Source organism: Episyrphus balteatus, chromosome 3 (assembly GCF_945859705.1).
Source record: "Episyrphus balteatus chromosome 3, idEpiBalt1.1, whole genome shotgun sequence".
Lineage (NCBI taxonomy): Eukaryota > Metazoa > Arthropoda > Insecta > Diptera > Syrphidae > Episyrphus > Episyrphus balteatus.
This window is the reverse complement of record NC_079136.1, coordinates 81571591-81599564: the sequence shown is the minus strand read 5'-3', so window position 1 is coordinate 81599564 and position 27974 is coordinate 81571591. Positions and strand designations below refer to the sequence as shown.

At 33.3% G+C, this 27974-nt stretch overlaps 1 protein-coding gene across 4 annotated transcripts in view; it reads right to left on the bottom strand.

Annotated features, from left to right (window-relative positions):
- LOC129913331 (maternal protein pumilio) overlaps positions 1 to 27974 on the bottom strand; it is a 464853-nt gene that overhangs the window by 376873 nt on the left and 60006 nt on the right. For 3 of the 4 annotated variants that reach the window (XM_055991943.1, XM_055991941.1, XM_055991944.1), the window contains 5 exons: positions 22294 to 22529; positions 20157 to 20292; positions 18621 to 18742; positions 743 to 1013; positions 568 to 660 (listed from right to left, as the gene is read on the bottom strand). In XM_055991943.1, coding sequence (XP_055847918.1) covers positions 568 to 660; positions 743 to 1013; positions 18621 to 18742; positions 20157 to 20292; positions 22294 to 22529 — 858 coding nt within the window. The remainder of the gene's footprint in view (positions 1 to 567; positions 661 to 742; positions 1014 to 18620; positions 18743 to 20156; positions 20293 to 22293; positions 22530 to 27974) is intronic. The other variant, XM_055991942.1, reaches the window with a different exon arrangement.

Here is a 27974-nt window from a genome sequence, read left to right as displayed (position 1 = left end):
CGGAAAATGGATAACGTATATCTATCTACTCACATACCCATAATAATCATTTATAGTTTTTGGTATTTTTGGGGATCTTTGTTGCAGTTGCATTTGAACGTTTGGATATTCCAATAATTCCAATCGCATTGCGCTTCAACAAGGACGATGATGCACAATTTCTAATTTTGCAATGCTACAATCCTATAACTAAACAATCCTTCTTAAGAGTAAAATTTGTAAGTTTACATACTAGGAACTAGTTGAGTTCGATTGCTTCTCGACCAATGGATTCTAAATTGGAAAATCCTTGCACAAGTAGAGAAGCGAGTTCCAAGGATTGCAAAAGTACATAAGCATCTACCTTTTCTATAAATTTCTACGCAGATACCATCAGAGAATCATGTGAGCAATGAATTTTATCCCAATTTTCTCTGGGTTACCTTTTACCTTTTAGTTAGAGGCAATCAATTTATAAGAGGATGGCATTTAAATCCCCGACCCGCAATGAATGGTTCTTTTATACCTATACTGTCGGTGTGTGTATATATCTTAGAACTAAATGCTTCTATTTTAAAGAGGACTTACCTGTACATCGAAGTTAGGGGGCTGTTGTTGAAGTAAATTTGCTGGAGATTCAATTTGATTTGGACGCTGACCTTGATGATTCATCATTGGACTCTAAAATGTACAAAATATAGAGAAATATTAGTTTCCTTTTCTTGTGATATGATTCATATAATATATATTTATTTAAACATACCTGTGCCATTTGAATACCACCAACACCATTCATAACTGGAGGTTGCAATTGATTCATCGGTGGCATCTGATGATGCGGATAAGAATTCATTTGAGGTCCAGGACCTTGTTGATGGTCCATTGAACCAAGCATATGATGCAGGGGATGTGGTGGAAAGCCATGTTGTGAAGGATCAAGTAGTGTGGGTGGTCTTGGTAGAGATTCTTCGGCTGGTGATGGTTGACGGGAGCCGGGAGTGCGACTGTAATAATAATTTAAATGATTATTATAACTGAGGAAGTGGTTTGAGATGTTCTGTATAGAATAAGTACTAAATCTAAATCGTGGACTCAAACCCAGTTGAGACACACGAGTTTTTTGTTTTTTTTTTTCGTGTGTGTTTTGGATGATTTTTGGTTTAAGCAAAGAATATTAATTTTTTTTTAGTACATGCATAATTGGTTTGTGTAGCAGAATATAAAGTATAGACAAGAACCATGAAATGTTTAGAATTTACATTTTAGAACATTTTTCGAAACAAATTGATTTTAGAACTACATAATATTCAATACATAAACCAAATTTAAAATTGTTTGCTATAAAATTATAGGAAAAGGAGAGGATTTTGGATAAAAAAATGAAATACAATAATTTTCTTCTGCAGATATTTATGATGATAACCTTCCAAGATATCCAAGTGCATAAGAACCAGAGTGACAATTTTGTTTACAAGGTCTAATGCCAGGTTTTCACAATACAATTTTCGTGTGATAATTTCAGAGTCAATTCGACTACAGGCCTTTTTTTGTAGATTGCAACTTTACTCATCTTGGCGTGTGATTCGATGACGCATCCTAAAAAGTTGATATAACATTGAATGCATTATAGTATTGTAGCGGAGTCTTGGCTACATTTTGTCTAGATACTTTCTGTATATGTAATATTTTTAAGGAATAGTTATGAGATGAAAATTAGTTGCCTTGGGTATAGAGTCTCCATTTATCTAAAAGAAAATCTGCAATTATTGAAACTCTGCAAGTCTGTTATGAGTATAAATAATAATCTTGTAAACCAAGGGTTATGAATACCTACTTTCTAAAATAAAAAGAGTCAAATGAGTTGAAAAAAGGACCAACTGTACCTACGGTAATGGAGCTTCATTTACATACATATGTACGTACCAAGAAAAATTGTAATTTTGAGCATTGTCTTCGTGCAAGCTTCATTCTTGAAAAAATTGTGTGAGAGTTGCACCTAGAAACCATTAATTTTTGTATATACTTTTTTTTCCAAGTAATTGAACATCTCAAGGCGTTAAGGTCACGTCAATAACGGATGAGACATGTCCGTGTTTCTAGAACTCGGTTGAGTTGAAAAATTGGTGGACTTATCTAGAGTGTTAAATAGAATCACCATCTTTCTTTTGAGACCTGCACTTAGAATTGTACAGCCAATTTGACTAAGAATTTGAATTCGCATCCATATAACACTCAATTACCAGAACTTTTTTAAGTCATGCTGATCGCTGAACGTTAGTAGAATCGATCTTAAACCAACAATGAATTTTCAAATGGAATTGGAAATCAAATCATGATCTTTTAACGACCAATGCATCAATTTTATTGTGCACTTTTATTTTAAGGCTGATTGGGAGTGTTCTTATTTGAGTTTTCACCCCCACCCGCAGATACTAAGTGCCAGTTGTACAAACGTGGGTCAGACTTAGTTTAGGAATTTAACCCGCCGATTTCGGCGGATTAGCTGCGGTTCAACTTCGGTTCAAGCATGAATGTGGCTATATCTACATATATGAACCTTGAACCAGTGTTAAACTTCAGGATTAAATAATCCGTCATATGACGTATTCTATGGGTCACCCCTTTCTGTCCCATCCTTCAACTGCAACGGATTCTATGGGTTGGGGCCTTAAGTGCCAGATGTACAAACGTGGTTCAGCATTGGTTCAGGAATTTGACTTGCCGTTTTCGGCGGATTAGCTATGGTTCAACTTTGGTTCAAGCATGGATTTGGCTATTTTAACACATAATAACCTTGAATCAGGTCTAAACCTGAACTATACCACTGATTTCAGAAGATAAAAGTGGGCGAACCACGAATTAAATACATATTTGTACAACTGACTCTTACTTTGAATAATGTTTAGCCTGCTCTTTCAATGGTTTGAATACTCAACCATCATCGGGGTGCCAAATGCCAACACAGTTGCAAAGGTTCGAATGCGGAGATTCTTGGCGACACATCGAATATCGGATATGTAGAGAGTGCCAAGAGAAATCACCAACAGAAATAAAGGAAACACAACAGGAGATTGAATAAGAAAGACAAGCAAAGATTTCAGTATGTGGCCGGGGTATAATGTTCCAAAATTGTATAAAAATAAAATTGTACGGGGGAACGATCTATGTAAGTTTACTAGGCCAGAGAATAAGGGTGCTATTATTCGAGCACAGCACAACGGGGCAGTAGATTAAGTGTTTGGTTGCTATTTTCCAAGTCTGTGTTGCCTAAAATGCACGTATGTAGTCAGCTGACCATTTTAATATGCAAGAACGAGGATAACCAATACAACCAACTGAAAGTTAACGGTTCTGATTTTCATTTTATCTATTTATTTAAATTATTGAAACTGAAAAATGGTGTAGTGGAATTGAAAATATATGTAAAACCATAATATAATTATTATGTGTATGTATTTTAATTCAAAAACAAAGAAAACAACGCAAAAACAGTACTTTATCTCAATATTTTTTGCTTTCATTGTGGATGACCACAAATATAAATTGAAAGAAACGTAAATATGAAGCGCACGCAAACCATAACATTTATTACAAAATATATATATAGTTTTGTTCTATTTTATTCTTTATTTTTCTTTTTGTTTTATTAATTCAAAGATATTATATTTGCGGTATTTAAATGTATACAAATAGTTTTTTTTTTATTTTGCAAGTCTTACATTTTATAAGTTTAATTGACATTAATACTCGTACATAAACTATACTGACCACTTAAATGTGGTCTATATAAAACAAGGCATATTTTTGTTTATGATAATAACATGGATTGGCATTGAATGATAGGAAACTATCTGATATCGTATGATTTTCTAAATAACAATAGGCTATTACTAGGCAAATATTGCGTTTGAACTTCCTTTGATTACATCCCTTAAAAATATGCGAGTCTAGAAAGGTCAAATACAGTTGAGGAAGAAATATGAGAATAAATTCAAAGTACTGAGATGAGAGAGTTGCAGTGAAGTAAATCCTCTGAAACAATTTAGAAGTACACTGATGGATTCGTACACTTCGCGTCACTTGAATAGAAACAACAATTTTTCTTTAGAAAATACCGATTGGTGCTTCGGTGAGGTAACTTAGTAGATTTTTGGTTTTGCATTTTCAAAGAGGAATTTTTAATAAACAATGTTGTAAAAACAAAAAACCCAAAACAGAAACCGTATGGCTACTAGTTGCGTTTTTTCGCATTACTTCACAAAAAACAGTGTTTTTTTTTGCGTCACTTGAATAGAAACAAGCTCTTAAATTAGATAAAAATGATGAAAAATCATGGACAACACTAATTTTTGTAAAGCAGTCTTAAACTTTGACATTATTTGCACATTATAACCAATTATGGGCTACGAGCTACCATTAGGCATCACAGAAAATGCATAAATAGAATTAAACATTGAAAATGCACTTGTACTGTACACAATCGTGGACCTAATTGGAGAAAGTGACTATAGTGTTTGGTAACTTCTTACAAATTAAGAAAATGACATTTTCTACAATTTAAGGTTTGAATAAGTGAAATAAATTTTCGTTTTCATCCGGAATGCATCTGTTTTGTTTCTATTGCGTTGTTTTTTTCTGGAACTCTCCTTGTGCAATCTCTAAGAGGGTTGTTTTTCCACGTTCCTAAACTTCCCAAGAGCTTCTTCCATTATTTCTTTGTAAAAGTTTGCATCTTTTTTCGAAGCGTGAAGCTTCAATTTTCCTATTGCACATCATAAAAACAAAGCGTATTACTATAACACATTTTATTGCCCTTTATTGGCGATGCGATAAAAGTTATTCTTTCATAAACCAATGAAATAGGACTAATATTAACGTGGTCCAACTGAGTTGGTATGTTTTCCTTTAAAAAACCACTCTTTACCTCACTTCTTTTCAGTTCAAATGCAACTATAAAATAGTTGTAATCTTAGTAGAAATTAAAATGTTGTTATTTTGCATTTTGAGGCTTTTTAAATGTTGTGCACCTTTTAAAACTTCCATGATGGAACAAACCAACACATTACCATCGCACTAACACCACGTTTTTGACCGATTTTAGCGGGAAAGTGAAGGAAATTGCTGCTAGTTTTTAAATTATTTTTTTCTCTGCTCTTGATTTGGGTCTCACCTGTCTTATTTTTTTATTCAATCACTAGTTTACGATATTTCAAAAATATTCTCATACAAATTTGGCAAATTTTCCAATATCTTTCGCGTTTTTGCATAGTGCAAGTGCATTTCCAATGTTAGCTGCTATTTATGCATTTTCTGTGATGCCTAATGGTAGCTCGTAGCCCATAATTGGTTATAATGTGCAAATAATGTCAAAGTTTAAGACTGCTTTACAAAAATTAGTGTTGTCCATGATTTTTCATCATTTTTATCTAATTTAAGAGCTTGTTTCTATTCAAGTGACGCAAAAAAAAACACTGTTTTTGTGAAGTAATGCGAAAAAACGCAACTAGTAGCCATACGGTTTCTGTTTTGGGTTTTTTGTTTTTACAACATTGTTTGTTAAAAGTTCCTCTTTGAAAATGCAAAACCAAAATCCTACTAAGTTACCTCACCGAAGCGCCAATCGGTATTTTCTAAAGAAAAATTGTTGTTTCTATTCAAGTGACGCGAAGTGTATATTACCAGCTGGAAGCTTATGTTAGTTTTGCAAAGTAGACTTTGGTGCCATTCAAAATGACATACATTTCAAACTATCTTAGTCATAGTATTAGTATAAAAAAAAAAACCCATAAACTCATCTGAATTGCAAGGCTTCGTTTTCCGTAGTTCAAAAACCAAAGTTGAGATTTCATATGCCCTTGAGTCTCTCAATGGGCTAAGGTTATGTTTATATGCCTTTCAGTAAAAATATGATTCTGTGGCTTTGAGATCTCTCTTATTAGCTCAATGTGTCGAATTCAAGGCTTCGTTGATACCCGTACGAGGTGAACCCTGAATGTTACCCAGTTTTTAACAGTGGAAAGTCCACCCTACAGTCAACACGTAAGTGAGTGGTCGTTCTGATGATCGGAATAAAGAACTAATTGTATACTAATAATTTGTGGAGACAAGTTCCGTTTTATTCTGCAAAGGATTCCAACAAGACAAAAGTGCAACTTTGTCCTTTTTAACCTGCAAATCAGACTCACTAACATATTATATAATGCACTTGTTATGTGTGGATTTATTTCCTTGTACCAAGAGAAGTTTTTAACATTCTAAAAAGAATACAAAATTCAAATACACATGTAACTTCTTTACCAGAAATGTCCTCACAAACTTTTCAAAAATGTTGAGTTATAGGAAGTATAGGAAGTACCAAATTAAATTAAACTGATATCTTCTCATGTAAAATACATAAGTTATGCTTTGGGCAGATTAAAGCATTTAGATTGGTCTTTTTATTAGGACAATCCACATCTTTATGTGATGTCGATGTAATAAAAATGGTTTTTCAAGTTCTGGGAAAAACAGCCAAGATTTTTTTTGGCAGATTCATGAAAAAAGAGCCTTTATATTTAAATCCGATATTGAACACAAAAGAACATTCATAAGCATTTCTAGAAGCGCGAATATTATGGTGAAGTATTCATATGATAGTTCTCGTTATGAAATGAGCATTACAGAATGCTTGGTTTCAAAAAATTCAAATGAGAAAAAGAGTAGTAGATAGAACGAAGCCTTGAGGTACATCAGCGACCAGTATCTGTTTTGTAAGTTTTAGGATTGTACACATTTTTTTTTATTTTTAGCTATATGCAATGCATAATGTATATTGCACGGTTAGAAGGAATAGAAAGATACAAAAGAACTTTTTTTGGTGCAGTGCATTGAGAATAAGATAATTATTATCTCATCATAGTCCAGTCTGGTAAAATTGAAATTGGGGGATAAGTAAAATAATGTTACCAAAGGAAGGGCTCCAACTCACACATCCAGGTAAGTTGGCAAGCACTGTACTGCCATTCAATTGGAGCCAAGTTGTGGCTCGATACCATTCTAGTGCAGCGAAAAAAATATTTATCAAATGCACGTGTTTTTATTAGATAAAATGGAAAATTGAAAAGCTTTTGAAATTTGTTCACTTAATGTAATGTAAAGTATTCGTTCTTCGATATTTTTCGGAAGAAAATTTTCTATCAGCGCTTCTATGAATTTTCTTTTTTTAGTACACTCGTTAAGAGACCAATTTTGACGGATGGAAAAGACCACCTTCTTTGAACGGTTATGCCGTACTATTCGGCTCAGATAATTTATACACATATTTCAATATGTCAAGATTTGTCGGAAAAGATTTACGACTTCAAGTAAGAATAGAAAAATTCATGATAGAGGAGAGACAACGAACTGTGTAATATGCATTTCTCAAAGTATTATGGTCTTTAATGGTCTTTTCATATCATACCCCATAACTAACATTTTTATAGATTCTTACATTATTTTATAGGAAAGCGTAAGTATGTTTCATAAGAAGTTCCACTCATCACGTAATACCAATAGAATGAATTATAAAACAATCGTTTTTACTTTCAAACTTAATAACTAGACATAAACAAAAACCCGCTTCTTCATTAATTGCTGAGCTTTTATCAGAAGAAACTATACAAAATGTTGTTGTTGATTAGATAAAAGATAAAGATACACAGAGTATTTGCCAGGTTCTCTAAATAACATTGATGAGAGCAAAAAAAAAATGATGATTCACTTAAAAGAATTTCTGACTTCCAGAGAGTCAGGTCATTAACACACAGTGTATAATATTAACCGACACCATCACCGTAAAGTATTAGTAGCGTCATGGAAGCGCAGCGCGTCTTACCAGTTTCTCCATCATCATCTTTATCATTGTCGTGCTGCTGTTCTACGTCAACTTCCATGCTGACTGTCGAGTTTTTATTTTTTGTATTTATTTATTTTTTCTGTCTCCTTTTTAGATTTATCTTTTGCTAATGTTTTTCGGTTCGAATTCAAGGGCAAAAAAGAGAATGAAACGAACATAAGTCTTTGATTCGATTCGATTTTGTTGCCTTAGTTCTTCATCAAAGAACTAATTAATCGCTGAATTTAGCGAGAGAGAAAAAATCTACTTATGTCGTTGTCAGTGTTATGTGCAATGGACAAAAGAACCTTCGAGACCATCACACCATCGATAAAAATGCTATCCCCCTCTCAAAGAGGTGGAAGCGCATTAAGAAGAAAACTACGTGCAACGCATTGTATATTTGTTGCAAAATAGGTACAAACATACCTGCTATTTTATATATGTACCTCATTGTACAATGAAAAGAGGCCCAAAAACAAAAACCTTACCAACAACAAAAAAGATGGATAGATGGATGGAAGGGGAGCAACCAGAGAAGGCACCAAAAACAGAACCACAATGATGACTGAAATTAACGTTGTGCAACATGCACCTTGAATGCATAAACAATGGATGTCATCTCAACGCAACGCATTACACAAAAAAACTTGGCCAAAGAAAAGCCTATAGAATGCAAACTCAGCTCTGGGAGTTGTTCTTTAGTCGTCGTCGACGTTCTGTTCTCGTTGTAGATTGTCGTTATACGTATAGTCTTCTTCGTCGTCGTCGTCAGGGAAGGCATACATTTATTTCGCATTGTTTATTCATCATCGTTTGGACGATTCCTGGGGGTAATTAGCAGAGCTATTCAGTGCATAAAATTACGAGAAAGAACTTGAAAGAGTTTCACATCGCGTAAAGTCGTCTATGATGCGTCTTCATGTTTTGGTCGTTTGTTGATAGTCCCGCGCCATCATCATAACACCAAACCGTCGTCGTCTTCTTTTTCGTCTTCTATAGCCCGTCCTCTCTTCTTTCTTTTAATTTCTTTAAGATGTGTACCTAACGTTTTTTATTGTTGCAAGGATGTAGATCAATGCCACCTCTCACACCACACAAGTTAAGCAAAATACAAATTAATTGAATTAAATAAACAATTCGGGTCAAATGTGCCAACGTTCCTATAGTATTGATGTTGCATTATACAGCAGTGCTATATGGCACAAATGGGAACGCAAACAACTCTCTTTTCGTGGCTAATAGATGGGGAAACAGGGTGAATTGGGTCACATTTTGAATAAATATTTTAGTTATAATTTTATCTGTGTAGGTATGTAGGAGGTAAATAGCGTTTGTGCTCGAGAGAAATGTTTTTGGGTAAATTTTTGAATGGCTTCATAATTGGAACTAGATTTTGAATGCGGTATTTTTCTTTCATCATTTTTTTTTGGGGGGAAACATGAATAGGACGAATTTAGAAGACCAAAATTATTATGTCTTTATTATGAATTAAAATGAAAAACTTTGGATACTATGAAACAAATCCATGACAAAGTCAACAATTACCACAAAAAAGCTAGCAAGTGTCGGACGATGCATTATAAATTAAACTTTTTAGGTTTTTCAATTGACTTGATAATGGTATCCTAAATTTTTGCTCCAAAATACCCTTTTTTTAGAGTTAAAAAATAAACAATATTTATGTTTCCACTTGGATAAATCTTATTATTGCAACGTTATTAATTTCAGCAAATGGTGCCATATAAATAAAGTAAGTAATCATTATAAGATTATTGTTAGGCATTTGTTGTGAGTTCCAGAGTGCAGTTTCTATTATTTTTTCATGCCATATTCATGCTATTGGCATCTTATCTTATAGTTGTTAATTACCTTTTCCAAGACTTCAACTTGGATTGTAATATTTTTTTCAACATATTGCACCTAAGTGCAAGTCGAAGGTTGTTAATGAGATATAAAATAAAATCTTCATTCTTCCTTTTTGTAACAAGACCATTAGGATTTGGCGATTTGAAGAACTCGTTGTTATTTCCAGTCTTTTCGTAAGACTTAAGAAGTTTTCTTCCTACTGAGTCTGAGGGAAGCAGTTTGCTAATTGCAAATGTTTAGAAGCTCTAAAATGTAAGCTAAAACTTACTCCGCTTTCTAAAGATTGTTGTAGTAGGTACCGATAAATTAATTTTCTTAAATGGTTATTTAAAGAGAAAAATGGGTTAATTTTGTCATCGAATTCAAAGCCTCATTACTTGAACATTATTCAAATACAAAAGCAGAAAAAAAAAAACAAAAAGTAATAAAGGTGTAATTAAAGTATCAATTAAAAATTAAAATTATTTGAAAACTTGTACACTATTTTTGTACTTTTTCACTTTATGTTTCGAGTTATGGCTTTATTATTGAGTTTTTAATTATACAAAAAAAAAAAACAGGCAAACTGATGTTTTTAAGACTAAAAAACTATCGAAACATTGACGTTAATAAAAAAAAAAGTACAAACAAATAGTTTGGAACGTGTACCAAATCACCTTGCGAATAAAATCTAATACCTTTAAAATTAGTTGGAAGTGCTGCTGTTGGTATGATAACCAAGAGCCAAGAGTTTATTCAAATATCCAAAGGTAAAATTCAAAAGAAACGATTTGTTAGGTTTTATAACTTAAATTTTATTTGGGATACAAAATGATCCTAAAATATCAAATGATCGTTAGTACCCTTATAACAAACGAACGGATATTAAAAAAAATAGTAAAAAATCAAAAATACATTTTTTTAGAAAAACGTTCTGCTCTCCTGGACTGGATAAAACTCTTAGAACTCGGTTTTATTTTCGAGCCGAAAATTCAAAAGATTTAGAAAAAACTCACCCACTGCCACACCCACTTTTCGATATTATGTAGACAAAATTTTCAGAAAAAAAACTTCTAAAAAGTAGAATTACTAGTAAAGCCTGGGGTCGAATTACGGCATACGATCGTTAACGAATGGTTGCTATGTGTCCCTATCGTTTTCTAATAATTAAATAGAGACAGATATAGTAAAAACGTTAACGTATGATCGTAATCGTGTGCCGTAATTCGACCCCTGAACTATATCAAAACACAAAGTAAAAAAAGTACGAAAAAGTAAACAAAGTTCAAAATATAAAAATCACATGTATATTTACCTGACATCTATTGGAAAAAAATTAACTAAAAAAGCTCTTTTGTTTTTGAAGTTTTGAAATTTCAAATAAAAAAAAATTGAAAAAGTAAACAAATTACAGTCAACTCCATCTAAGTCGAATTGTCACAGGACACGAAAATTGGTTCGAGTTAGGAAGAAATTCGACTAAGAGCCAATTTTTCAATCTTCTAATAAACAGCCAGTTAACTGTTCGACGAATAAAGTTATTAGGCTCATAAACAATCAGATAAAAACATTGAATTTTTCAATCAAGAATCATTTATTCTACAGAATAACAAAAAAAAATTGTCAAATTCAAAAATATTTAAAATTAAACGTCATTTTTCTTCATGATTGTTTTTGTTTTCTTGTGTTCCACTGTATTTTTTTCAAAATTCTTTCAAAATAGCTTTGACAATATTTTGTTCAGATTATTCCTTAGAATAAGTTTTATTCGTCTCTGAAAGAAGCAGATAGTTTTATTCTTAGGAATAAGCTATATCTGCTTGTTGAAAAATTGATTTTTTCTCTATCCTTAGGAATAAGTACTAACTGACTGTTTAGCTGACTATTGAAAAATTGGCCCTAAGAGGAATCTATGCTGCAGGCGGTTTCATTAAAAACGGTAAAAAAATTTGAGTTAGAGGAAAATTTGACCTAAAGGAAGTACGACTTATAGGGAATCGACTGTATTTGAAATTTCAATTGTTTGTCAAAAGAGCTTTTTTTCGCAAAATGACAGGAACTATGTGATCGAAGAACTACCTTACGGAAAAGATATAAAATATTGTTTGAGTGTAGGGTCAATGTGGGTAAATGTAAACAATTTCATGTCTTTTTTTTCTTTTGACTTTAGATTTTAATATGTTTTCACGGAACAACTTGAATGGTATCTTCAAATGCAAATATGAAATGATGGCAATTCTTCTTTATAAATATAAACAATTATTTCCCCAATTGTTTAAATTACTGTCAAATATGACATGTTTACAAATACCCCACCGTGTTTGTGTTTTTTTACAAATTCGGGGTAAATGTAAACTGTGGTTTAAAATTTATGATTTTCTCTTTATCATATAAATAACGACTTGAAAAACGTTCAAAAAGGTATTTGGCAAAAACTTTTTCAAAGCCCAATAAATTTTTTTGTTTTCTTCCTTTGATTCTTTATATAGGCACCCTTATATGCATCCTGAGCAGCTTTGAACGTCATATTTTTTCTTTTTACGTCAAAGACCGATTTTGCAACATCATCCACTGAATATGATGGTGTTGGTTACTTTAAAATGTGACTCCGCTGCACTTTAGCAATAGTAATTGACAATAAATACTTTATTATTTTTAAAATCAATAATTTCAGCAAAAATATATGTTTATATTTACCCCCAGAATACGTTGTTTACATTTACCCATTATGAAAAATATGTAAATGTAAACACATGCAAATCGACATAAATGTCCTGTATTTTAAAATTTGTTTGTTTCACATAGAATCTACATCAAAATTAAAAACTAAAAAGTATTTGCAAATTATACTGACTTAATTGAATCTGCAAAAATATTTAATTTTTCTGAAAGACTAACGACTTGTTTGGCACTTTAAAAAATTATCTTTCACGGAAAATACGCTCGTCGAATGAATTCTCTCTTGACAGCAATGAGCTTGACGTATAAGTTAAAGGATATATGCGTCCGCGATTTGTACTTATGTATGCATCAAAGAGATTTAACTGAAGCTTGTTATGAGCCATGTTTTCATTTACCCCTGTTTACATTTACCCACATTGACCCTATTCGTTTTTAAAACATTGTGAAAATTGAAAGCTTGGTCTTGTTCAAGCTTTTTGAATAGAATAATTTAGAATAGTTTAGAAAGAGAGACAAGCTAATAGGGGGAAGAAGAAAAAACATCGTGTTTACTTTTTTGTACTTTTTTGACTTTGTGTTTTGATGTAGTTCAGGCTTTAAAGAACGAAAAAAATGAAGACAAAAATTGAAGAAAAATTATTTTATCATACATTTGTCATAGAGCGGTTTGAGCACGAACTGACTAATTTCTAATATTTTATTTTCGTTCAGTTCGGTACGAGAAGAATCCTCAGAAAAGATTCGGGGATGATTGAAAAAGCAAAACAATATCCGTTTACAACGCCATCTATGAGATATCACATATGAACATGTGACGCTATGCAAAGGAGATTTGGAACTTAAACTTGGGCCAAAAGCGTTCTGCAATCAGTTTGGTACCGAGTGAATGTTGCATAAAAACAATTAAGATTTGTGAACATCGTTTTTGAAGTTTTTTAAATATTCACATGATGTGATGTTTTGCTGATAAATTTGTTTAAAGAAGTGTAAAACACACACCCTTTGATATATTGTCAAATAAAAGTTGATTTTATTTTATTCTAAACAACGATCAGATATCATGTATCAATTTTGAAAAATAAACAATTACTGACCATGTTCGCTTACTAACAAATTTTTCATTAAATAAAACAACGAATATTTCCTATTTTACTCTTTTCAGCCAAAGTTCTAGATTAGAAATCAATATCATTTTGCCTGCTGCCGGGAGGGACAGGACAACGGGTGCCGGGTCATCTAAACTAAACTAAATTTATAAAATCTAAACTACACCGACAAATTTTGTAATACATAAATATATGCATAACCATAAGTTATTATTATGACCTCTTTATAATAATAAATTTAATCCTTATATAGGTATTCCATCACATTTTTTTTTTTTTCTTCTTATTAAGCAAACAAGAAATCACTCAGTTCCATCATCATCATCAGAACTTTTATTCACTTAACATACATTGCCTTTGAATCTAACACACTACTTAACTTTAGATGAATGTATTGCATGTTAAAAGCAGGCTAAGATTTAAAAAAAAATATATATATTTAACAACAAAAGCAAAGCAAAAAAAAATGCAGACAAATAATAAATAGTATCTTTTTTCCAGGTCACTCTCCAAATCCCCCAACCCAAGCAGCAGCAACTTCCAGTAGTTGCTCATGGGTTCCGCACTGCCTTCCTGTTGTCTTCATCAACCAACCCTTCCCGGGCGCACTATTCATCTCACTTGTGTTTAACAAAGACTAATGGGAGCATTATTCCTGTTCTTCTTTTTAGTCTTTCTTTTATTTTTTTTTTTTTGTAATGTAGTCTATCTAAAGAGATACTCTATCTTTACTTTTGACCACAGTCTCAGAAAATAAAGAAGCGTGCACACAAGTTCGGAAGAAATTATCACAGTTGCATGCTGTAGCAGAAACAGCAGCAGCGGCTAGAATTCCACACGCATCCATGAGGAAGGAATTTCTGATGCAACAAAAAAAAAAAAAACAATAAAACGAAAGAAAGAATGAAAGAAGAAAAAAAAACGTGAATCCGTGACTAGATTTGGCGGAGCAAATATGCACCGCCGAGTATAAGTTGAATCTCACAAACCAGCATGCACAGGCAAAGCCATGTGGTTACATGTTATAAGCCTGGTCTGGTTGGTACTTCGGTCGACGTAGTCGTCAGTCTCCCTTCTCTGGCAAAGGAAGAGTAATGTAATATTGAGCCGGGTTCTCATTACGCAAATAATTCAATTCAATCAGCTCAAACATACAACATACTACAGGCTAAAACCGACATCAGATCTCCTCTATATTATTATTAAGTTCCCCTGCCTCGGTGTGGTCGGTCGGACGCTTGGTGGCGGGCGCACGGTTGACGGTCACCGAGAACCTTGAAGAAACCAGTTAAGCTATTCTAATGTCAATGCCATGCGAATATCTGTCCAAAAGAGAGCGCAAGCAATTGGAAGAATGGAGTGGTTGTGGAGTTGGAGATAGAACTGGATACACCGAGACGACAACGAAAAAAAACATGCTTTTTGCTGGTGCTGCTTTTCAGCTCTCATGGTACTTGTGACAAACAACAACGTGCTTTTTGCTTAGTTCGCGCTCCTCTTAACTAACATTATCAAAGCCACAAAAGCTAGAGCTCTATAACCAAAGAGGGTATGAGATAATATTAACCATTTGTAGTTGTGTATCTATGAGTCAAGTGTTGTAGATACACTCTACACACAGTTGTGTATTCATGTATCGTTTGTTTTTTTATTTATTTATTTTTTTTATTATTCATTTCAAGTTTCGACCCAAGTTGGTGAAGACGGGTTTAGTTGGGGCTGGTTATGGTAGACAACGACGACGACAACGACGGACCAGTGAAAACGAGTATACGCCGAAGACGTCAGAGGATAGTAGAGAACAGCAGGCAGACTCACAGAGTTACACAATGGAGGAGACACCTTAGTTAGGCACATGCTGTCTATTTATTTAATACCCTCTCTCTCACTCTCTCTTTTTTTTTCTCTCTGTCTATCACTCACATAAGGAATTCTACACAGCCAATGGACTGAAAGTGTATTTTTGTGTTACTAGTGTTGCCAATTATTTCAGGCCAAAATGCTTAAAGGAGACTATGTTGCATGAATTGGTTTTTGGGATTTATTGGCAAGATTTGAACACAATAAACCTTGGAACGGATTGAGTGTAAATCGTTAATTTTTTTTTTGTTTGTTGTTTCTTTTCGATTGAGCTTTTGTGTTTTTTTCTGTCTGTTTCATGATAATTGGGTGGAGGTTTTACAATACCTAGAGCTGCAATATTGACTTTTTTGTAAAGTAAAGTTTTTAAGACTTGAAATGGATTTGAATAGTAGTGCCTTGGAATGAATTAATACCCTGCCACCTACAGATTTTTTGTAATGCCTTTAAATCTGAATAAGATTATTCATCAATAATCAAATACTTAGTCTTTTCTTTTAGTCATTGGATTTTTTTGGATTTAATTCTATAGTTGTTTGAGAAAACATAACATTTTTTTCCAAAAACAGCCGACAGAATAATGTACTTTTCATATTAAGAGTGACCAACAACTACTAATAATCGTTACACGGCCTAAACCGACATTCCTGGGGACATCCTTTACGTGTAAATGTTAAACTGTTTTTATCAACCTGTAATTTCATTGATTTCTCTTCAGAACTTCACAAAGAGCAATTGAGTTATACTATACAGTTCAACTTTAAACAGAACAACCAGAGCAGAACACCAACTACAGAAGACTTAACATTGAAAGGATCCAAAGAGACGGCGGCGAGGAAAACTTGACCATCTCTCCAGTTAAAAGAAATGTCCTGAACTTGGAATCGTCTTCTTGGAAATACATATTTTTTTCCATTGCAAAGGGGAATCTAAACGTGATATCAAAGGAGGACAAATATGTCCCAGAACCTCAATGAATATAAGCATTTATTTCGTACAGACAACGACAGATGTAAACGGATATAAAGAATGTATCACCAAAAACTCAAAAAATATAAAAGTGAATAGGTATGAGATAGTATGGATTAAACTTTGTATAAACATGTCAACAATACATCCTAAATCAACCCAAGACTTAGAATCTTTGAAAGTTAATTCAAACTGCTTGTTTATATTTGCCGAAGATATTGAAATCATCTAAATAACCCGTCGGCATCGAATCAGAAGCGGCTTATTTTAATCAGTGACTGAAAAATCAAGTACCTCAATCCAGTCGTCAAAAAAGCACACCCAACATCGATATATGGAACAGAAAGTTACCATGCACGGACATAACTTTGACAACAAAGACAACAACGTCAGCGCAAAGAATCTACAAATCTTAAAAACCGGTGCTGTTAATATCTAAGACAATTGAGTACACAATTGAGAACTTAATAAGAGTACCTGTAGCACTGTATTATCATCCCTGCCGTGCTGCATGATCAGCAGCAACGAAATTTGATAAAATTTTTAAAATAATTTTTGAACCAGTCAAACCAACCAAAACAATTGATCGAGATTACTTGATAAAGTAAGAGATAGGGCAACAATGCTCCTGATCTGAAATTTTTCGAGTCCACCTCAGAGAAAGAGCATAGTGAAATAAAACCGCAACTCAGGTGACGCACAAAAGTGGAAGGAGAGTCTCCAATTTTGAAAAAAAAAGTCTAACCAACATTTCTCAACTAGAACAAGTGTACTACTTATTAATAAAACCATTTACTTGATTCTATTATTTGTATTCATACATTTTAATAATACACACCACACATTCATATTTAATTGTTGCAATACATTTTTTATGTTAACACAAAATGGTGTTACCTACTTCATATGCATGCATTAACGCTCTGAAAATGGCATTATTTTCTAAATTATCTCTACCCCCCTGTGAATGTGAATCTTTTGTCTTTCATTTTCAAGTCTAGGTTGTGTCCTAATTTACACAATGAAAAATCTCATCCAATACAAATCAGTTTCATGTGCGCCTACTACTACACCATCTTGGGTGTCAACAAAAGGATGAATATGTGGTTCTATAAGAAATGAAAAGAAAAAAAAGGATAAAATAAAAAAAAAAGAAATAAAATAAATGGGAGAAATCCAAGTATCCAAGAATCCAAAAAAATATGAACAAAATTTAAAAAAAAAATCAGGCGCCGACCAAAGTCCACTATAGAACGCCATACAAATTGCATTTCCTGCGGAACGAGAAAACTTACAACGAAAAGTAAACTTCAAAACTAACCCAGCTTCGATTACATTATACTTTAAAAAAAGTTTTTTTTTTCGAATCCTAATCGCCTTTCCTCTCCTTGGCCTTACAAAAAGAATGACGTAACTGCTTGTTACATTCATGTGCATTACATAATATCCCCCCTTTTGAATGGTCAGGCTCAGCAGACTGGTATTTCAATTTTTGGCAATTATGGCCAAAGAGACCGAAAAATAATGGTGGGTAGTAATATCATCAAAGTAAAAACAAAAAAGTTGCCCCAATTCGTAGTGTATGCAATCATTTTCTTAATGAATAAGTAGTTGGAAAGAAGGCAGGTTACAAATAATTGCCACTTACACACCTGCATTAAGTCTTATAAACACTCAAAACACTTTTACAGTGCAAAACGAGAGAGAAGAAAACTATCAGTGCAAGTAAATGGCTGCCAAGTTTTCGCGTTGGGATACTTTTCAAGGTAACTTAGGGATGCACTCAACTATTTGCAGCATGATGTTGGAAAGTGCAAATGGGAATAACACCAGAAGCCACAGTGGTAATGACTCAAGGTGTTTGGTTGTTGTTAGTTTTAAGAATTGGATAGGTATTCACCAATGACGCTTATGAACAAGGCGAAGCAAATTCACTTTTCCAAGTAAATATACACAACAAGTTTTTAACTCATTTTTGGTCCTTGAACCTTCTTTGTTAATTTAGGAATTTTTTCAAGAACTATTTCGACCAATAAATTGATTTTTAAAGACAAGATAAACATGAAATACAATATAAAACATTGATTTTGAGATTGCCACTCCGATTGAAAAAATTGAAAAGCTCACAATTAAACAATATTATAAATTCTAATATAAAAAAAATTACCCAAAAAGTTGCAAGACATGAATCTTTTCAGGTCGCATAGGTTCTGGTCCTTTTCAAACTTAAAAAAAAAATCATCCAAAAACACAAACAAAAAAAAATATTCTTTTTCGAGAACAAACAAATTTTAAAAAACTATGTATAAGAAAAAACTCACTTGAACCCTTTGTCATCATCGATTCCGTTGACAACAACACCATTTGTTGTGGTAACTTGGTCGTCCTTCTTTAAGCCATTTGTATCAAACGGAGAATTAGCCTTTTCTTTGTCATCATGATTCTAGAATTTAAAACAAAATACGAATGAAAAAAAAAAATCTTTTATTTTATTTTTTTTAAATGAATTTCTTCGACAAGATATCTAGATTGTTTTTTTTTTTTTTTTAAATTTTTTTCTTTCTTATGAATGAACAGAGTGTATTTACGAAAAAGAGTGTTTTTGTTTGCCAATAAACAGATTCACGGGTGTTTCCCTTTTTTTTTTTTTGTTCTTTTTTTTTGCATTTTGAGAAGGATGTGAATATCGATTGGGACAAAAAAAATTTGGTATCTTTGCTTTGCTTTCGAGGTCAGATAAATATTTACATGGTCCTATGTGTATAAACAGACTTGCGGAGGCGACGAGACATAATATTGAAGAATGTTTTTTAAATATATTTGGATGTGAATTCTCATATAAGGGGGTCTTTTTCGAAAGGAAAAGGAAGTTAACACAAGAAACCAAAGAAAGTAGGTTCTTTGTTTGTTTTATGATCAATCTTATTTTATCATTTAAATTTATGTACAAAAAAGGTTTAAATGTGTCTATTATAAAGGTCATCTTTCTGTTTTAAGTCATGGGCCAGATAAAAAAAGGTATCAGGCCTATTATGGATTCCGTTTGTGCAAAAACCAATCGCTTTGGATGCCATAATTGAAGTTTTATGGAAACAAATATGGTGATATTGTGAAAAAGGGTGAAAAAAGGAAAGATATGGAAGTTAGAATTTCATTTAAATACAAATTGGAGCTTCAAGAATGTTTTCTTGTTTATGGGCTGGAGTTATAGGTATTTTAATATTTAACTGAGACCAGCCCGTTTAAGAGTGTAGTAGTGCAGAGCTCTCATTTTTGTTCAATCTTTTTGAAAAACGTTTGACTGAGATGGAACTGTTAGGACATCTCTCTTCGAAATGTTTGACACTCTAGGACCATGATTGATTTTGTAGAGACAGAGGCAAGAGTTTATATTGCGGTCTGATTGTCAGAGAAGACCGGAATATCCGTATTGTATAATTCGATTAGCAAATCGATGGCTTACTGGGCTTAGGCAGCACATAGAGTGAATGAAGCTCCAGCTCCTTAAACCTTCAACGCCTTTGACTTGGCGTAATAAAAGGAATATCGAAGAAGATCTGATATAAGATGGAATGAACATGTTGAATATCATCTTAAAGACTTGAAGCGCAAAATTAAAAACAGCCGTGAAAAATTGACTATGTTTTTCGAAACAAAAAAGCTCAACTTATGTATGGATTAAAGAACATCAAAAACTTTATAAATAGCAAGTTCAACATTTATACGAGTACACTGGATTTTTGAAGAACGGAAAACAGTATTTCCTTCCCTGGAATTACTATTTCTAAGCGTATACCAAAAACTGATCAGAATAAGAAAGAAAATATTATGTTATTAAAAATTTTAGTTTGTCTTACCTTATCATTGTCATCAAATTTCAATGCTCGCAAGCGAGGCTCCAAACCTGACAATGGACTCTCTTTGTTTGTAGGAGAACCACCAAGTACGTATTCAACCATTTTTACACCTAAGCCGCTTGTTGAATCTCGAGGACTGAAAAAAAAAAGAAATTTTTTGGTTATTATGGAAATACATAAAATAGATAAATGATTGTCAAGAAGTCAAAAGTCTGTTAGTTTACGAAGTTTAGTTCTAAAATGTCGAAAGTAACAAAAAATTCACTGACAAAAAATTGAGAAAAATACTTTATATTTAGCCAATTTGATTTTCTGTTCAACGTTAAATCTTGCAAGTAAATGTATATAACGTCGAATTTTCACGAGACACAAAAACTGGTCAAGTTAGAAGGAAATTCGAGCAAGAAAAATTTCAATTTCAATTCAATTTTTTTTTAAATATTTTCGACTTAGAGGAAGTTCGACTTTGAGGGATTTGCTTGTTTTTTTTTAATGCTTTCCATTATTACATCTGTTGACTTTAAGAATAATGTAGATATTGCACTTTTTAGGGAATGAACCTACTTTGAATACCTTTCAGTTCTGGTTCCAACATGGTTTTACATGTTGGAACCAGAACTGAAATAGCATTAAATAATGCATTAATATAATGTAGCTCAATGGGGTTAAACTCCCGGCAAGGGCTTTATGACGAAACCGCAAGAGTTCTCTTCGACTTGACGTTGTCGGATACATTTAGTACCATGGCCCACTTCAGATCAGATGTTATATACTCGACAAACTGGCTTCTATTCAAAATTGTTAAACCTACTTGAGAGAAGTTCTGAGGGACAGATATATCGTCGGCGTAAAGCAAAATTGTTCTTAGTCACAAAAAGCCAATTTTACAGGGGACGATTTTTAAGTTTAAAATTGGTTTAAAGCGACATTTTTCTACTCATTCGATATTCAAGTTATTTATTTTATAAAGTTTGTTGTTTTCTCTTGAATACAAGTTCTCTCATACAAGTTTACCTCATTAGTATGTGCATACTATTTTTAAATATTTTTAAAAACTAAAAACAGAAAATTGGACATAGAAGAATTCCTATACAAGTACGCACTTTCCTTAAATAAAAAGTGGACTTGGAACAAAATATGATGGGACTTAGAACAATTATTAATACTCGGGTCTCACTTTCAGAAAGCTACTTACCTGTTTTTATTCTTCTATGTCTAATTAAATTATATTATCTGCTCAAAGAAATTTTTTTAAACAAAAACGCTTTTCAAATTCGGAAAGAGCAAGTGGATTTAGAACAATTTTGCTCTACGCCGACGATATGTAAGTGTATTTACAAACACTCTTGATTCCGTTACTACAACATGGTTCCGAAATATTTTATCTAAGCCGGAAGGTACGTGAAGTAGATTAAGGCCTATAGATCGACCAGAGATATAAAATTGGAAAAACGTACATATGTACATATACCGACCTGGATGAAAGGTCAATCACTTAAATCTCAATCCATTCCATAGCCATCCATACAAGAAATATAGGAATGTTGTGTGGAAATAAAGCGATGTATGATAGTTCATCTACTCGTATGAATAGAGTTGCTTCGTCGTTTAAAGTAGATGGAGCTGGCTTAGTTTTATTGTAGGTGAGCTTTATATTCGGGTCTAAATCTAATGCAAATGAGCGAATCGAAATTGAAAACATTTTACCTTTCACAACTTCGAGAAGAATGTGATTCAAACATAGCCATAAAGGAATGATTCTTGCCTTCTAATTTATTTTCTTCAATGTAACTATTCCCCGAAAACCCATATAAGAGTGACCCAGAATCATTTTTCAAATTAGCGAATTAATATGTGTACAGTTGGAGGACGTGTCATTGCCAGATTGATGCTTTTAATAACTGTCAGACATGAGAAGATAAATACATCATGCAATTCTCCTCGAGGAAAACTTTCAAGAATTGAATTAAAGTTAAAAGGTTGATTTCTTAACCATCGTTCAACTCCAAAGATCGAATAAATGTTCGGTATCAAAGTATTTATCTCATTCTGTTCCAGTAAAATAATTGCTTAACTATCACAGTTAAGGAGCAAAAAAAAAAAAAGTATATTTACATTATTTAAAAATGAAATTTACCTCAATATTCCAGCATTTCCGGTTGAATTCGAGTCCGGAGCTTGAGGAAATGTCCTCGGTCTTGGCGGTGCTAAAATATTTTCGCCCTGTGTCGACCATGTTGAATCCTTCCACACTGGATGATCGGCAACTCCAGGTATATGCAATGGATTTAATGGTCCCGCAGACACACCACCACCATTTGGCCCTTTACCATCTGACTTTTCCCATAATTTCTTTGCAGTTGATGTTGTTATCTGTGTGTTTAAAAGGAGAAAATGAAAAAAAAAAATGAGTCAAATGAAAAAAAGTAGTGTAAACGTGGGTAGAAAGAAAAATATGCTAAAATTTAATAAAGCTGATTGCACGCTTTTTTTTTTTGGATTTCTACTACAACCTACTATATTGAAAAAAAAATTTAAAAAATATAAGAAATGCAAGTACACCTGTCCATTCGCAGATTAAATGAATTTCTACATTTTTCTTGTTTTGGTATTTTCATATTTTTTTTTTTTTTTTGTATTAATTTAATTTTTTCACCCCGACGGTTTCTCTTTTTGCTAACTTTTCTGTGGTGGATTTCTACATCATCATCATTTACCTGGATTTACTTGACCTATATGCAAAAGCCAAAGAAAAAAAAGGAAAAAAAGAATGAAAAAAATGTACAACCAAGGCAAACAAAAAAAGAAATTGCTTGCATCCGAAGGACTCACTAGGGAGGACTGACCTTAATCAAAGGCGAAAAAAAGTAGGGACTTGAAAACTTTTTTTACCAAACGCTCTTAGAGAGGAACCACGAACTTGAATAGGGGGGACTTGTACAAAACAGTGAATACGACGCGAACTCAGAGTGCCTATGTACGTTTCATTTTTTTTTTCTTTTCTTTTTGTATACCTTTCAAAAGAGTTGCCAAGGAAGTCTTGACTCAAAAGCAAAAGTCTGCATAGCGAAGAGAAGCTAAAAGTCATCGTCATAAGTGCTGCTGCACTACACCTGTGTGTGTTTTGTTTTCAGTTTTTTTTTTTTTTTTTATATATATGTATGTACAAGAGTACGATGTATAATATTTACATGCATGTTGTTGTTGAAGGGACTAACAATGCGCAAGGTCTTGTTTGCGGATGACAGCAGCAACTGAGCCGGTTGCTGAGAAGCATCCATAACCAAGCAGTCAATGATCTGAAAGGAGTACAAGTGTTAAATGCACCTCTTGAAGGAGAGAGGGAAGAATAGAGCACCTCTTGCTAAAAGTTAAAGATACAACCAATACAAGTCGTGTGTACATTCAACTATAGAACAACAAGAAGAAGAACAGAACAACAACAACTATAAACAAGACGACAGCAACAACGACGACTATGGCAATATAATAAAATATCTGGAAGAATTCCACTTGCAAAGTTAAGTAAAGTAAAGAAATGAAATAGCAACACCTTTAATTGTTCTGTGCTGGATTATAGACTATATAATGTTTTAAAAGCGCTGCAGTTTGCGGTGCTAAGTGGTTTAAATACTTATTTTAAAATTTTTAAACTGCTAAAACTTTAAACGGCATATAAATCAGTTCAAAAGTTTTGTAGAGTATACCTAATAGATTGTTTAACGAGTTCCACTCTTTTAGTGTTATTATACACAGTTCCATGAACTTGTGCAACAGAAAGATTTCGAACTATAGTTCTAGAAAAAATAACCTACCTATATAATTTGGGATATGACAGGTGCCAGAATTTGAGTGAAGATTTAACAAGCAACCGAGTTGAAACAAGAAAATCGGAGAACAGATCAAGTTGAAATGGAACCTTTTAAAATTTGTTATGATGTTTTGAGGGATTTTAACAAAACAATGAAAATTAATTCATCTTTGAAAGAAAAGTTGACGTGATTCTGAGCAAGCTTGAAAATGTATATCCATAAAGTGAGCCTAGGAGCTGACTTATTTTTGGTTTGGATACATAACTAAAATCTGAGACGCAAATCTTTTATTACCAAACCCGAAAGTCTGGTAAAAGACGAAACAAAAGGAATTATATTGACATTTGATTTATAAGCTAAGCCTAATGAGTCGGAAGCATTCAATCTTAAAAAGCAAGATATGTATAAGCTTTCTTAACGACTTGATTTTCATTTCTTTTATTAAAAATATAAGGGGAAAGAATTAAAAATGACCCAGCAGGCAGCCGGGTCGTACAGAAGGGAAAATAAAAAAGTCAAGGAACTTGTGCTGGCAGAAAACCTGAAACTTTTCACCATTAAGCTAATGACGGTGTCCACATTGATTTCAGTCCGCTCATTTTAACAGCTATGTGAGTCCGAAGATTTTAAATGAGTTTAAAATTGCCTGCCTCTTTTGCTTATCTCTTTCTCACCATCAAGTGCAAGTGAATCGATGATTGTTAAAACAACATAAGTGATTTTTTTTTAAATCTGTCTCTCCTACGAAAACATTAAAATTTCACTTATGTTGTTTTAACAATAACCGATTCAAGTCAGAAAGCAACATGGAAATGTCAAAATGAATCGGTGGATTGAGGCCAATTTTAACACCGTTCATGAATTTCTTACAAATAACCTAGAAATTAAAGAAGACAAAAAAGTCGAAGTTTACCGACCACGTTAACGCTCCCTTTGACACGGCGCGAATTTCCAAGGCAGTTGTGCGAGATAATAGTTTGAAAGAAATTCAGCATCCACCCTACAAATCGGACCTCCTAATTATTTTTTGTTCCGTGATTGGAAAACAATATTGTTGCATCGCGGTAAGCGATTATGGGAGGCAAGGCAATAAATCGATTTTTTTTCAGAGTAAGAGAAATAATAGACGAAAAATAGTCAAAAAAAAAAAAATGATAAAAGTAGTAGCAGTAGTAAAAATAGTAACAGGCTGGTATACAGGTTTGGTAATGGGGTGGTTTACAAAAGTTCCGACGTTTCCTACGTTCGCTATGCCTTTTCAGGGGATCTGTTTTCCTTATATCTTAAAAACAGTAGGTTTTAAACAAAAGTATGTTTCCGATATCCTTGCAACGAGCACTTGATGTATGGGTGGATGTTCTAGAAGGTAGTGGGTACCGCATAAGCGCGAAAAAGACAGAATACCTATGCTGCCCATTTTCTGATCCACACAGGCCTATTCCTGACATTTATTTGAATGGTGTAGTGCTTCCCAAGTGTGAAAAGTTTAAATATCTGGGGTCTATGATAAATAACGAAGGTACTTGTGATGACGATATCAATCATCGCGTAAGCGTAGGGTGGATGAAGTGGCGGGAAAATTCTGCTATCTTCTGTGATCGAAAAATGCCCCCTAAGCTGAAAGGAAGGCTCTACACCGCAGTTGTGCGTCCAGCACTCACATACGGTTCACAATGTTGGACAATGTACAAAAAGTATGAGAGTAAGTTAACGGCAGCTGAGATGAAGATGCTTCGCATGACAGCAGGAGTAACAAAGCTTGATAGAATTAGAAGTACAAAGATCCGAGGAAGCCTTCATGTTAAAAATACCATCTCCCAAAAAATTGAACACGACCGACTCAGTTGGTATTGCCATGTTCAAAGGAGAGATCCTGAGAACCCCGACAAAAAAGCAATATCATATAACGTTCCAACATGAAATAAAAAGAAAGGTAGGCCTAAAAACTCCTGGTACAAGCAAATGCAAAAACACCAGCATTCAGTTGGCCTCAGAAACGGAACAATACAAAACCGGGAGGCTTGCCGCCGATTTCTGAGGTCAACCCGGCGAACCCCACAGGCGGATCACTAGTGTGAAGCAGTAACGTGGGAAGGTTATGATCCCCTCTACATCGAGATCATAACAGCGCCGAGAAAAAGGAAGAAGAAGATGTTCCACAAACTTGAATGAGTGAGCTAATTCCCCAAAAATTATTATTAATTATTCTTGCAAATTAATTGCTCGCACATCGTTCTATTGTTACGGGTAAGGTGTGACACTTTTACTCATAATTTTGTTAATTTGTCAGTCATTATTCAATATCAAAATATTAGTATGTAAAATACATGGTGTTTTCTATGATAACATGTACATTAGGGTGGGTCAAAAATCGAAATTCGTTTTTTTGACCCACCCTAATGTACATTGTACAATAAAGGGAAAATATACTTGACTTAGTTTCAGTATCCAATTTTGTTGGGTTGCGGGCGTGACAAAAAGTGGAATGTGCAATTATTCTTGCCTTTTTTTCTTCAGTACGCTTTTCAGAATAAAAAAACAAAACACGGAAAACCTATTTAACAAATTCGCACAGTCGAAAGGACAACAAACGCGTACTTAAATCATGAAAATATTGGTTATTTCTACGCAATCAATTAGAACTACTATCAATTTGATGTAAACTGACAAGAGTCAATATGGAACTGGCTGAGATTTGACGAAAAAAATTCCCTAAGAGCTATAGTACTACATTAAAAAAAAAGTTTGCAATTAAACTGATAACCTAACTTTACTAAGTATGTAAATCAAATTAGTTTTTTTATTAATCTAACTACGCCATAAAAAAAAAGCATAAATGTACAAACAAAATCAAACTCCCTGTGAGGGTTTGGTTTTTTTTTTTTTTTGTCTTCCTTTTGAAGCAAATCCTGATAAATAAAAATGTTCGTTCATGTCCGTAAGGTTCAATATCGAGTACAAATTTATTGAAAGTTTTGGAACAGCTAATGCATTAATGCATGAGAGCAATGTGATGGCTGTGGACACGAATGGAAACGTGAGTAAAATATCAAATACATTTCTGTGTGTTGTATATCCAATGACAAGCTTTTGACTTGAACCAGTATATAACAACGATAGAGTCCTAAAATTTAGTCCACATAGTTCAAGTGTAGCAGTTATATGAACATTCGCATTGCAACTTTTGCCAAAGAGTTGAAATCAATTCAATGCATTAACGTTTTTGATTGAATGCAACTTATATTGATTTAAATTTGACAGACAGTCATGAATAAAAAATAAAATATAATATAGCACTGATAGTTTTTACGCATTTGCATAAAACTGTCTGTCAGTGATTCAAATCATGTCCGGAGGATTGTCATCTTAAGTGAATGGATGCACATACATAGAACGTTTATTGCTTTTTGAAAATTTTGCACTGATAACTCCATCATTCTATTTAGACCTACATGTACATTTGGCAATTGGTATAAAACTTGGAACCCAACCTCTTGAATAAGGGTATATCCCGATAAGAACAAAGAACAATACTAGACTTTTAAAAGTCATTCATAATGGCACGCAATAAAAGTATATAAATGTTCATAACTCAGTGGGGTATTATTTTAGATGTTTGAATAGTGATTCACTTTGGTTTTGGATGCCAAAAGTTAGATATTGGTTTTGAGTGTATAATATACGTTTTGCAGGCAAGGAAGGTTTGTGTGCATTTGACAGTTATAGTCTTCGTTTTTAAGTTCCATTGCATTAATATTTCTGTTCTTGCCATTTATTGATAAAGAACAAATGCGTTGTTTTTTTTTTCATTTTTTCGCTTGAACGACGGCGCGGCGGATCGATAAGAGGAGTTATCTGAAGGTTAATTTTTACTGGCGATACATAGTCTACACCAAACAATTTAATTTTGTTCATTTGAGACTGAAACAGTTTGTAGCATGCGGGTGCGTGAATAGTCAGCATTTTGTTAACAAGTTGTATAGCGACTGAACTTATCCTTTGGACC